General features: G+C 44.4%; 1 protein-coding gene across 1 annotated transcript; it reads left to right on the forward strand.

Annotated features, from left to right (window-relative positions):
• Positions 1-10,645: 10,645 nt before the first annotated feature.
• SPTSSB (serine palmitoyltransferase small subunit B) lies at positions 10,646-10,906 on the forward strand. Its single transcript, XM_074153608.1, has one exon. It carries the CDS (start codon positions 10,664-10,666, stop codon positions 10,904-10,906), a length of 243 nt encoding a protein of 80 aa, XP_074009709.1. The 5' UTR covers positions 10,646-10,663.
• The last annotated feature ends 2,467 nt before the right edge of the window (positions 10,907-13,373 follow it).

Consider the following 13,373-nt stretch of genomic DNA (forward strand, 5'->3'; position numbering starts at 1 on the left):
ATACAAGAAAAACCCCACCTTTTCTTAATGCCACTTGTTTACCACTTAGTTAGTAGCACATAGTAACAGTTTTGAAGGTTGAGAAATAGGACCAGCATCACAAGATCAGATCTCTGCGATTGCTTTGCGTAGTGAACGAGATTGTACCCGGCATCACGCTGCCCCGAGGGGAAAACAGTGAACAAAGCCGTTTCTGTCACTTTTAATTCTCACTTATACGGCAAAGTGAACTTCTTAAGTAGCTCTTTGGTAGCAAACAGGACACTAAATCATGGGTTTTCATATCGGTGGCAGAATAAACTAAGGAAACCTAAGCCTCATGGTTAGCAGTGTCATGTAGTATTTAATGGGATTTCAGATAAAGTCTTGTAAGTACTTGTCCATCTGTATCTCTCTTTTCTGGAAACACCTCATCTGATACGTTATCACCTTCTCTACACGCCCGTAACACTGGTTTCTCACGGCCGTGCTGCAGCACATCCCAGCATGTAGGTCTCTCCCACTCGGCCCCTTCGAGCTGGGGAGCTCCCAGGCGCCGGCCGGCACCCCCGGAGAACCCCTTCGTGCACCCAGCCTCCCCCAGCTACCTTATAAACCATATGACAAGCTTACATATTACAAAGTACGGGTATAAGATAAAGCATTAACCAAGTAAAAGCCGGTTTGGCGCCAGCTGTCCAGGGGAGGGTTGGCGAGGTTCACCGGAGCGCCCCTGCTCCCTGCAGAGAGCAGCCCAAGTGCATTACGCAAGTGCGTTAAACAGATGCCGCCTATAGACGCAGGATGGCAGGGGAACGTTAAACATCGCGGTGATGTTTAGCGGGATGTCACCGTCCCGGCGGTGATGTTTAGCGGGATGTCACCGTCCCGGCGGTGACAGCCCGTTAAATCCCACGGGTTTCCCCGAGACTGGCTCCGCTCCCTTCTTTTTCCCCCCGCTCAACGTCCCCCCCCAGCCGCCCGCCGCGGGACCGCGCCGCAAACCCCAGCACAGCAGCCGGAGGCGCGCAGCGGCTGCGGCAGCGGGGCGGGGCGGAGGGGCGCGGAGCGGCGCGGACCGGCCCCCGGCGCGGCCGCGGCCGGCGGGGCGCGGAGCAGGGCGGGTAGGTATTTAAGCGCGGCGGCGGCGGGTTGGGAGAGCGGCGGGGCGCGGAGCGGTGCGCGGCATCCCGCGGAGCGGAGGTGAGGGGAGGCGCGGTGCCGTGCTGGGGAGCGCGGCGTCCGGTTTTGCCGTGGCGGTGGGGCCACACACACACACCACACACACACACCCCCACCCCGCACGGCCCGGTACCGGGGGTTCAGCCCCTGCTCCCCTTGGCCAAGGGCATCGCGGCGGAGGCGCCGTCCCGGGGCTCCCCGATCCAGGGGACCGGTGACCTTGGCCGAGAGGAGCCGCGTACTCTGCGCTGCCATCGGCAGGTCGGGAAGGAGCGCTGGAGCGGAGGCCTTGGAGCAGGGGCGGCAGCGGTAAAGCCTCCAGGATTTGTTCTGCTTGGTGTTCCTCAAGGTGGCTGGTGGCACTGCAGAAGGATCTACAGCCTTCAGCAAGGTCTCTCTTGGACTTGTTGCCGTACAGCTGCAGTCAGGGATTTCCAGGTGGTGGTGCTGGTGCAGGTGTTGGGAAGATGGTCTGCCTAATGACCTCAAACTGGAAAAGGGTGGATTTAGATTAGACATTATGAAGAAATTCTTGACTGTGAGGGTGGTGAGACCCTGACCCAGGTTGCCCAGAGAAGCTGTGGCTGCCCCGTCCCTGGAGGTGTTCAAGGCCAGGCTGGATGGGGCTCTGAGCAATCTTGTCTAGCGGGAGGTGTGTGGCACAGGACAGGGGGTTTGAAACTGGATGGTCTTCAAGGCCCCTTCCAACCCAACCCATTCTATAAGTAAAAAAGTTGCAAAAGGTGGGTAGTGGTGGAGGTTGGAAGGTGAAGGTGCTACTCATAGCATTGTGGTGGCAATGCTCATTGTTTGCAGGTTTCTACTCTTTGGTTTTCTTACAGTTGCTGGTTGCTTCCATGAAGTAGGTGCAAGAGCACCTTCCTGCTGCATAAGTTGAGTTGAGATAGTATAGAGGAGAATCCCTATAATAAGTGCTACTACTTCACTTAATTGGCACACATGGTACTTTTTGGACTGTGTATTTTAAAATGCTTTAGGAATTGGAATGCTTGTTTATCTTTTGCTCATGAACAGCATGAGTATGGTAGAAATAACTATGTCTCGAGAGCAATTCTGCAAGTCCTTGGAGTAATATCTCGATGGTGTGGTTCTGACAGAGAAATGCAGGGAAGCTCCACACCAAGTGCGTATGTTGTTCATCCAGCAGCAATGGGAGCTGTGGTGAAAGGGTGCCTGGAGAGCAGCTCAGGGCTGTGGGAATACTTGCTCCCTCACTCCAGGAGCAAGTGGTGTAGTGAATGGCACCAAGACTCAGGTGCTCCAGCTGGCTCGTAGGAAAAAAGTAAACACAACGTAATCCAGGTCCTACTGCTTTTCAGGGGGAAATTGGGACAGGGGCTTGTTGCAACTTTGAAGAGCCTTATCTTGCCCCACTGCCCAGCTGAACAGGAGTATTCCTTGAGTTCTCCCCTCCAAAAATGGGGGGTGGCTTTGCTCTCCCCACATTTGAGGGGTATTCTGCTATAGTTTTCTGTGTTCAAAACTGTTTGCTCATAGAGATGAAGTAGTCTGCAAGGGAAGTTGTTCCTTACTGCATACATGGGGTTAAATCCGTTTCTGTGAAAAATGTGAACCTCCCTTTTTACTACTTATCTGTTGCAAATATCTCACTTCATTTTTCTTTTCCCCATTTAGACCGGCAACTGGCATGGTGCAACACTACTTCCTTTCATTAGATCTCAAAGGAGATACACTTGCACAAGAGTTTGGTACCTGTTTTCCACTAATACCTGTCATGATTATGACAGTATTCACCTCCTCGTATTACATATAACCCAAGACCAGCTATTATTTTCAGCTGCTTCTGAAATGACTCAGAGCAAAACAAAGACGTCTGAATAAAGTAAGAACCACATTTGAAAGTAAATCTTTTTGTAGAGCCCAAACATCTTAGCTATTTTGTTTATAGAGTGCTGTGTTTACACAACCTTCTGAACTTTAAAGTCTCCTTGAAGGATCTAGCTGATGTCCCAAATCTGAGAAGTCTTGCAGGAACTAAAAGCTTGTCACCAAGAGCAAAGCCAAAACCCCTCTAAGATACCTCCTGGAACAGTTCTTCAAGAACTCTCAATTTTTAAGTATTTGTAATTTAAACCTGGTGCTGGTCTCTACTCACAAGTTTGAGGTCTTGCTTGGGAATCATCTCTGTTCAAAACCATAGTTAATAAACTATGTTTACACTGAAAACACAGGGAAAGCTTGCCCTGAGATACCAACTTGCCAATTTACCTGTCTTCTCTGGCAGAGCTTATCACCAAAGGCCAGTTCTGCTCCAGTGTGCAAGTCCTGTCACAGGGCAGGCCTTAGAGCCCAGAACATGGTCAGCCCAGAGAAAGCTGGCAAAGAAGGGGTTTGTACCTTAATTGTAAGAAGAATCTAGTTATATAAGAAACTGACTGAGAGCTTCAGAGGAGGGAAGAAGAGAAAATTCTTTGAAAAATTAATTTGGCCTTGGAAGAAAATGGGACAGAGCTGCTCCAAGAATGTTTTTGTTATGGAGAAGCTGCATCTTTTCCTTCTTCTGCACCTGAGTGTAGAGAAAGAGCGCGCCAATAAATCAGCCAGGCTCCAAAGCTAGGAGAAGCTGATTTTTCTTTAATTTTTTTAAAATAGTTTTTGCTAGGAGTAGTTAAGGCATGAATTCGGTGTAAATATTAACTGCTTTTAACTGCTGTGATGTTACTTGAATGGTTGGGACCCTCTCCCCAAATGAGATCCCTGTGGGTGCTGCAGATCATCTTCTTTTTTTGAGGGTCAACAGTTTATGTATCACATTTAAAATTGCTTCCTGCATTGTTGTAGTCCATGATAACACTCCATCTGTGTACTGAACTTGACTGATGAAGCAAATAGTATTTCAGAAATCATCTGGGTATACTGCAGTCCAGGTGGAGAGACAGTCTGACAAGAATCCATTTGTTCACACTACAGATGTGTCCATGCAGCTAAACTCTAGCACCAAACTGGTGCTGGGGACTATGGCATTATTGAGGAGCTGGTGAAGGAATGTGCACATAATATCATAGAATGGTTTGGGTTGGAAGGGACCTTAGAGATCATTGAATTCCAACCCTCCTACCACGGGCCGGGACACCTCCCACAGGACCAGGTTGCCCAAAGCCCCATCCAGCCTGGCCTTGAACAGATGGGGCAGCCACAGCTTCTCTGGGCAACGTGGGCCAGGGTCTCACCACCCTCACAGTCAAGAATTTCTTCCTAATACTGCCTAAATCTGCCCTCTTTCAGTTTAAAACCATTACCCGTTATCCTATCGTGAGGACTAGGTTTGTGTTCAGAGCTGGAGATGAGGAAGTCTGGGTCAGATTTTGTGTAGGTGGGTGTAGCACTACTTTCCTGTAGTGCTACTCAATGAGCATTTTGCGGCCTTGTTTGAAGCTACCTAAGGCAGGAGTAAATCTTTTTGTCAACAGTGAAAGGTGTTTGTTAGATTCCTAGGTCTTGTATGGATTATGTAACTCTTCCATTTCAAAGAATGAAAATAGTACCTATGTGCTACCACTAAGGTCAGCAGGAAGGACGGTTAGTTTTGACAGATTCAGAAGATGCTGGACAGAAGAGACGTGGCTGAAAATGCCATTGCCCTTTCTGCCTTACTGTTTCCATTCCTGAAGTATTTTTCTACTCCTAGAAGATTATTTTTTTTTTCCCCAAAAAAACTTCATAGGCGCAGTTGAAGCATTTTTACCCGTTTACAAAATGTCTGAGTCATGTACAGTAATAAAACTTTACCAGCTCTGAACTTCATTCTGCTGTTGCATGGATGTTGGCAGGAACATGTATATAAGAAGAGTTTACAGTACCTGTAGCGCAGTAGCTGGCAGTAATGTATCGCCAAGCATGCAACGAGATGCTGATTCAGGAAGATGAATGCTGAGGAAGAGAAACTAGAGATGGCCTCACTGCTGCTGTACATTTTTACTCCAGAATTAGAGGAAGAGGGTTCTTAAAGACATTTCTAATGGTGCATAATTGTCCACAGTGGAAGCTATGCTGGGATTACTGCTGCTGTTTTCATTCGCATTCTTTATTTGGCATTACCTGCTTGTGAAAACAAGCTTTAGGGTACACTTAAACATCCATGTGTAAGTACTGCAGTAACCTGAGGGTTCTGCTTGCCAGTAGGTAATCGGCAGCTTTCTAGGCTGAGCTGATGCTATATGGCCATGGGCCACACTGTGTATGGGGAATCTGAGCAGCACGCATGCAATAGAGGAACAGACGGAGACGGTGTCCCTGGGAAATGCTGGCATTCAGATTCTCTGCACAATTTTAACTGCTGCCTCATCTAAATTTCTTCCTGCTTTCTTCCCAACTACTGGTCCGCAGGACCCGTATTTCATTCCTTATGCACTATGCTTGGTGCTCACTGAATAAAACATGCTAAAGCAAATGCATGATGGGCTGGGAATGTGACTCCCTTTGTTCTTCTAATTTGCATTTTCAGAACCGTCAGTCTACATAAAATCAATGGGTTCATCCCACAGTTACGTTACATTAACAGGGACAAGATTGGTGCCTTGGATAAGTAAGGATATTCTGTCTGAGTAACAACAGAACAAACCCATCTAACACAAGAAAACTACAGATAAGTAAGAACAATTACAGATAAGTAACTTGCAGAAAGGATGTATATCGCAATACCCAAGCAGGATTACTACCTTCTAATAACTGAAATTATTTACATATCAGGCAACTTCAAACTAATTATTGCACTTTACCTTGCCACACCTGCCATTTGGAGCCTACATGAGTTTCTTGCATATGAGACCAAATACGGGTCAGGGGCCTGTGGCAGGATTTTACTTAAGCTTCAGCATGACTGCAGTCCCTTAGGATTCTGCAAAAGCAACCAACTCTTGCTTCTGGGCTATCACAGCAATTATTCAGCAAACGGCCAATTTTTAGCCAATTAAATATGTGCATTTTGGGGAAGGTTTGATTGATTGCTTGTTTTTCCTTCCTACCTTGTTTATAACACTTGGCCCTACTTTACATTCAAAGCCTGAGATACCACCTGTTTAATGGTTATGAGGCGATCTGCAGCCAGGGTTTGGTTTTCCCCACTCTAGATAAATTTATCTAGACCCGAATGTATGTTGGAAATCCTCATTCTCTGTATCTGTAAGTCAACCAAACTCCTGCTGCACATGTAAGATATTTTTCAAGCATTCTTTGGAAACCAGTCTATCCCAGTTCCCCTACAAGAATGTTTGTTTCCTTCCAGAGGAATTTCCCAGGAGGTGCATTTTGCCAGATTCTGTCCGGTCACCCTGTTGCTCAAAGCAGAAATTATATAGTAAAGTACCTAAATCTCACATCTTCAGATTACAACTCCAAACACTAGCTCTGACACTGGCAACTAATTTTTTTGGGCTGTTTTGGGGTGTTTGGTTGGGTTTTTTTTGAGATTAGGCATGCTCTTTAATGAAACCTGGGATTATTTTTTTTTAATGATGATTTATCTTTTCAGCTGCCCTAATCAGAGACGTGTTAAGAAGCAAGAAAATCAGGTTGCCACTTAAAACAATAAAAGCTGCTTTACAGGTTTCTCTTGCTATTTTTGCTTGGGGGTAAAATTGCTGAAAATAATTTGAATCATAGAATATTGCTTAATGGCTTTAGAAGCTGAATTCTATTCATTTTATTCATAGCCGGTTGTAACAGTCTCATGGCCTCTAAACAGGAAGGCATTTCCACAACACAACTGAATACTTAAGTTCAAATTTGTAGACAAATGAGCTCCAAGTTAAAATTGCGTAATAGCACATTATCTCCTATTCTGTAATATTGGGAACTGATGAGCTAATTATACGGGGCCCTGTCAACTCAGAGTGCCAGCTGATTGTGGCATTTAATGTAATAAAACCCAGTAATGCTTAAAAATATAAGTGGAAGCCTCTCTAGGACAAGACCTGTCTAAAATACGGAATTTTTAGCCTGAAGAGTTTCTATTTGTTTAGTAATCTGCCATTCCCTTTGATTATTGCTACAAGGTAATTGGCCTGGTGGTAAGGAGGCTGCCTGAGACCTCTGGAGGTGTGGAGCTTCGGGCTCAAGCTTATGCTTAAAACTACCCCAGAATTAATGGAAATGGGGTACGTTCAGAAAAGGTATCTATGTCACAGTAACACAGCGGATTCCTGTATCTCATTGAGCAGTTGATTTAAGATGGCTTTTTTTTCCTTCCCTCCTATGTTTTCCTTTAATAAATTATGCATCTAGAATTGCATTATCCCGAGACGCCCTTCATGTTTGCTGCATTTCCAAGACAGTCCTGCTAACAGAGAAAGTCTCTGGGTAGATTAAATGCAGTGGAAGTGTGTTAGCGGTGAGGACGGAGACTGTAATTTGACTGTTTTTCTTTTACTTATCTCAATCTCTATCATTCATTTGGAGACCGCGCAGCCTCTGCGTTAAGACAGCTTGTGTTCTTGCTGGTAGCTCAGGGAGTCCCACTGCAGGTGTGTCTGAGTGCCTGGGGATGGGGTTATTTCCCTCGGCTGTGAACTGGAAGAACCCAAGAAGCACAGGCTGGCTGCTAGGACTTGGTGACCTAGCTGAATGGAAACACAGTCCCCGGGCTGGAAAAAGTGCAATGGGGTCTTTGGTATAAATCAAAAGATGTCCTCCTTATTTTAATCAGTTCATACTTTATTTATGTATCCCTTCAAAACAGCGATGTGTATTAAGTGATAGTGCTGAGCCTGCAGCCTGGTAGACTGGTCTAATATCAGTAAAATCAGCCTGGGGATTTTTTCCTGTCTCTGGCTTTTCCTTGTACCAGCTCTGTATTGAGATATACAAGTGCGTGTGCTGCTGTGGGCAGAAAGCTCCATTAGCCTGGGATCTCTGCCCTCAAAACCATTGCAGCACCCCTTTGATAACCTCATGAACACCCACAGCAAGCGCTCCAGACTTGCAGTTTCTCCGTGCGGCAGCCAGGCTTAACAGATATTTACCCAAGAAAGGTATGAGTTTAACTAGCACAGGTATAACCCCAGTGTACATACCGTAATCCTAGATACTATGAGAGGGCCCTTATCGTTTTCCTTTCCATTGTATAGCAAAGGGCTTAACCTCTTCATTGAAAAATGCTGCTCTTCTTGCAGAAGGTATAAATAGAGACACTTTTGGCTCCCAGTGAGTCACAGTTTGCCAGCTGTGCCATTTTTATTACAGGCTTTGCAATATTTACAAGGCTTTAAGGCCTCTCTTGAGTTCTGCCTCAAAATAATTTATCTGAAAGGAATCATCTTCCATTCATACAAGGACAGAAACCAGTGGTGGCCTTTCTCCTCCAGCCTGTACCCTTGCAAGTAAAGCTGCTAACAGCAAAGACAATCACTGCTGAACTTAAAATGGAAGATGATCTGCCCCCCAAAAGCATTGTAGGCGGCCTCAGTCTAGGAGATAATGGGGAAGATGGAACAGAAGGAAACAGACTGCTTTGGGAGGAGGAGGTGAAAAAAAGATATATTGTGGAAGGTACTGGTGGTTAGAGGACACAGAAGGAGAGGGGCTGGTGGAAAGTAAAAGCTGGGTGGGTGATGGGGCAAGCCTAGAAATTTTTCTGCATAAAAATCTGTTAACACAAAGAAGCCTCCCTCCCTTTTTTAATGCACAGTATTTATAGTTACACTGTGCTTGTTGCCAGCAAAGAGGTTGTGTTCATGGGGGTGCTGAGAGTTGAGGACTAACTGGGGAACAGATGCAAGGAGGTCTGGACAGAAAGCCGAGGGATGGGAGGAGAAACACCGGGAGAGGAGCCAGCACATGGCTGAAGGAGGGGGAGCAAAGACAGCTCCCGTATCAACAGCGTTGGACAGGCGTTTGGAGTGCAAATTCAGCTGGACAGTCTGTCACGCCTGGGGTGAGCCTACAGCTGTTGCCTTTTCAAAGAAGAAGGGGGGAAAAATCTACCTTACAAGTATCTCCAGATGGCAAGGTGTAAGCTCATCTGGCAGGATGCTCCATTTGCAACTTAATATGGGAACGTTGAACCTTGACAACTGGCAGTACCAGTGACCTAAAGGAAGAAAGTTGGAGAAATATGATCCGTCAAGGTGTGTGCACTTAACAGTGCATCCGCCAGACAAAAACTTTACACATCAGTAACCAAAGTAAAGCTGTTACAAAACAATCCACGGATGCTTTTATTGGTAATTTGTCTTCCCTTCAGTAAATACCCACATACCACCAGAATTTACTGTACAGCCTCCAGAGGCAGTAAACCACTGAATACTGTAATATATTTGGCCTATACCAGTGGCCCATCGTTATTTTAATCACAGGCTACAAATTTTCCAGTGCTACCTTAGTATTTGTTGCCTTGAGGAACAGAAAATTTGTTGCCCCAAACTCACTACGAACACAGGACTGGAGGGATGTGACATGTCCAAGCATCTCTGTTCCTGGCATTTTAGGCAACAGAAGTTTAGAACAAAATGATACATTGGAAGGTTTTCCAGCAGGACTAAAATCTGCTGCGTTCCCTTTTACTGTGACCTGACCTGGTCAGTGTGTGTGTCCTTAAACTCAGCCCCCAAAATAAAGGAGTGAAGTCTCTCTGTGAAGTCTTATACAGTTGCTTATCATCCTGTCTCTGTTTTTTCTCTAAGTAGATGTTTTTTAGCCTGAACTTAAAGATTATTTAAAATATTGAAAAGCAATTTTAACAAAAAACATTGGAAGGCAAAATTCATTTCCTGGTTAATACTTGCTCAGCCATTCTCCTTTCTGTGTGGAGACAGGAACAATGAATGCACAAAGGTATTACTTGCGAGGAAAATCTTTCCGAGACTTGTAACTTCTATTAAATACACTTTTAATCTGTAATGTATCTTATTTCTTTGGAACAAGCTGAAAAAATAACTTCTGCTATTTGAGATTACTTTTTTCCCTCCCTCTCATAACTTGTCTTTTCTTTATTCCCAACAATTGCAAAATAATAAAAATTATTATCAGAAGTAAGCAGAGGAGATTTTACAGAGCAGTTCTTTTAATCTCATCTTTATTCCAGAGCATACAAGTCTGCCATCCACATTTATGGAAGCTGGCCCAAAGCCTTCCCTTTTAAATGCATATCTCCCTGACTTCCACATGAACCCTGTGCCTTTGTAAGCTAATGCGGTTTTAATTCCTATTGCAGAATGAATAGCAAAACAGACTCAGAATGTAGGAATTGAGAGTGCCCAACTGATACAGCTTCCAATAACTGCAAGCAGCAGTTGCTAGAGCTAAAGATTGTTTTCCGCTGCTCCAGGGCAGCAGAGGCTGCTGATGGCACCAATCCATTATTTCTGTTTGAACTTTATTTTATGTTACAATTATACGTGGTATCAAACTTGAAATTATGGTCTTCGCATCATTTTTTAGTTCCAGGTCTTTCTTTCTGCTGCAGCTGTAATCTAGACTTCTCTATCGTTACAGGTCATCTTCCCAAAATCACTGAAAGCTGAAGATGGATATTAAGCGTGTGAAGGACTATATCTATTGGCTGTACTACCAGTACCTACTGATCACCTGCAGCTATGTGCTGGAGCCCTGGGAGCAGTCCATGTTCCACACCATCATCGTGACTGTTTTTGCTATGGTGGTGTACACAGCTTATGTCTTCGTCCCCATTCACGTCCGCCTGGCTTTTGAGTTCTTCTCCCAGATATTTGGAGGCCAGCCTGAAAGCACAGTTTCCATCGTGAACTGAACTTGTCTGAGTAGTGATTAGCAGCCCTTGCAGCTCGTGACATGCCGTGTCTTCTGCAATTTTGTGTATTTATTCTGAAGCAGTTTTGCAGTTATGAAAATACCATTTTCTCTTACAAAACATGGCTTGCTTAATTACCATAGCTGAAAACCAGAATAATGCACTGACTAATGGCTGCACAGTCCCCGTTAAATAAAACACAGGCAAGCTTTTACTGTGTGATAATGAAGCACATCACCTGGAATGCCATGTTTGCCTAATACTCCACCAGCTCCCACTTCAGCATCCTAATTTAATCACACTGGCATGTATGAAACAGCAAAGACTGTTTATGATGGCTGTGAGGAGGGCTACTACGCTCATATACAAAGAAGTTCTCCCGACAGAAAAAACATGGCAAAGAAGTTCTGCCAACATGGCAAAAGATACCATGCCTTCTTTGACCCAGGTTAGAGAATATAAGGAGATGAGTATAATGCAACATTATTTGAGTAATAACTGGTATCTGTCTGGTTACTGACTTCTGCTTTGTAATGGTCAGGAAAGTAAAGTAGCAGAGAAAGTAAGAGGAGTATGAACTTGAATCCAACCTTTTGCATATATGTTGCTGCATCTGAGTTTAGATAGTCTAAGATAGTAAAAAAAACATACTATGGGTAATCTGGTAATCTTGCAGTTTACTGAAAATGACAAAGAGAGAGATCTGGCTCTGTTTCAGTGCACTCCTGCCACCTTTGATAAAAACTGAGACATCTTTTCTTTCTGCTTCCATTCACCAAGGCAAGAAAAATGCATGTCTGCACCAGAGGAAGATGATCCAGAAAATAGAGTGGAAGTAATATTTTAATAACTTCAGGGAAGTCTGAGTGCTTAGAGATCTCCTTTATAATGAAGAAATGAGATTTATTATAATTGCCTGTGGGGAGTTTCTTGAACAATGGAAGGTTAACTTAGTTTTCACTCTACACCTAAATCAAATGTCAACACCAAATCATAAGTTATAGCTATACAGTGCATGTAACTAAGAGCTGATGCTACTGTTATGAGAAGAGAGAGGTGCAAAATGTAAATAGCTTTCAAATGATGTTTGCACAGTCGTAGGATTAAAACTCTCTCTTAACTTCTTGACCAAGCTGCAGTGGGGTCCTGCATGCTTAAAAGAACACTGTTTGGAAACTAAGACATGTTTTGAAGGTTGAACAGATCTGAACATGTGTATGCAGTTTTTTCAGAGAACAATAAAATTTTATTCTTCAGAAACAACATCTCAGTGCATGACTTGGCTCTTCCTGTATTTTCTATTTGTTCATACATACCATGGGTGTGTGTGGGCAAGGCTGACACCATGGTAGACAGACTAAGACTATTCTGGGCATGTTTAGTTTGGAGAAGAGGAGGCTGAGGGGGGACATCATTGCCCTCTGCAACTACCTGAAAGGAGGTTGTAGAGAGATGGGTGTTGGCCTCTTCTCCCAAGGGAATAATGACAGGACCAGAGGAAATGGTCTGAAGTTGCAGCAGGGGAGGTTTAGATTAGATATTAGGAAGAACTACTTTACTGAGAGAGTGGTCAGGCACTGGAACAGCCTGCCCAGGGAGGTGGTGGAGTTGCCATCCCTGGAGGTATTTAAGGAACGTGTAGACATGGCACTTCAGGGCATGCTCTAGTGCCTGAGATTGTTGGTTTGTGTCTGTGGGGTTTTTTTGGTGTGTGGGTTTTTTTGGGTTTTTGGGTTTTTTTTGTGGTTGGACTCGATGATCTCAAAGGTCCCTTCCAACCATGAAGATTCTGTGATTTTGTTGCAAATGTTTCGGGGCAATGTTTCAGAGCCCCTTAAATGGATCCATGTGCGGACTGCCATCTTCATCATCATTAGTGCTCCAGCCCAAGGTCTCTCCTCTCTCTGGTGGCAGGGGAGGAAAAAAAAAACAACCGAGAAACTTCACTGAAGATCTTGCTCCACAGACCTGTTCACAAGGTCCTGAAGACAATTCTTGGAGATGCACAGGTCTGCTGCTTGTAGGGAGCCCTGAGCATCATACCACAGTTGTTCGTTGTGTTCAGGTTCTGGCTCACACCAGAGCCACTTGTTCATATTGCCAATACAAGCAGATCATTGATGTGCCTGAATTCTCTTCTGGAGCACTGATGGGCTTCAAATTAAGGCAACAAACATCTTTGTGTACTGGTGGCACAACAGTTGGGTGGTTTAGGCTCAAATGGGAGTCAAAGGCTTAGCTGTCGTATCAGTTTAATCACAGTTGTTAACCTGCAAATATGAGATACCAAGCTGTAATCATGCTTAAAGTAATAAAAAGAGCATTGGAGGAAATGAAAAATGTCAACTACCTGTAAAAATTTCTGTGAAAGCAGTCTATAAAATAGAATACAAGTAACAACCCAAATGTTGGAGGTGAAAAAAATGAAAATATTTACCTAGAAAGTTGATGCTTGAATCAAAAATAC

This window comes from Numenius arquata, chromosome 9, assembly GCF_964106895.1.
Source record: "Numenius arquata chromosome 9, bNumArq3.hap1.1, whole genome shotgun sequence".
NCBI lineage: Eukaryota > Metazoa > Chordata > Aves > Charadriiformes > Scolopacidae > Numenius > Numenius arquata.

Bases quoted from the DNA above. Each gene is read 5' to 3' on its own strand.
- SPTSSB (XM_074153608.1), top strand. From the start codon at position 10,664: ATGGATATTAAGCGTGTGAAGGACTATATCTATTGGCTGTACTACCAG.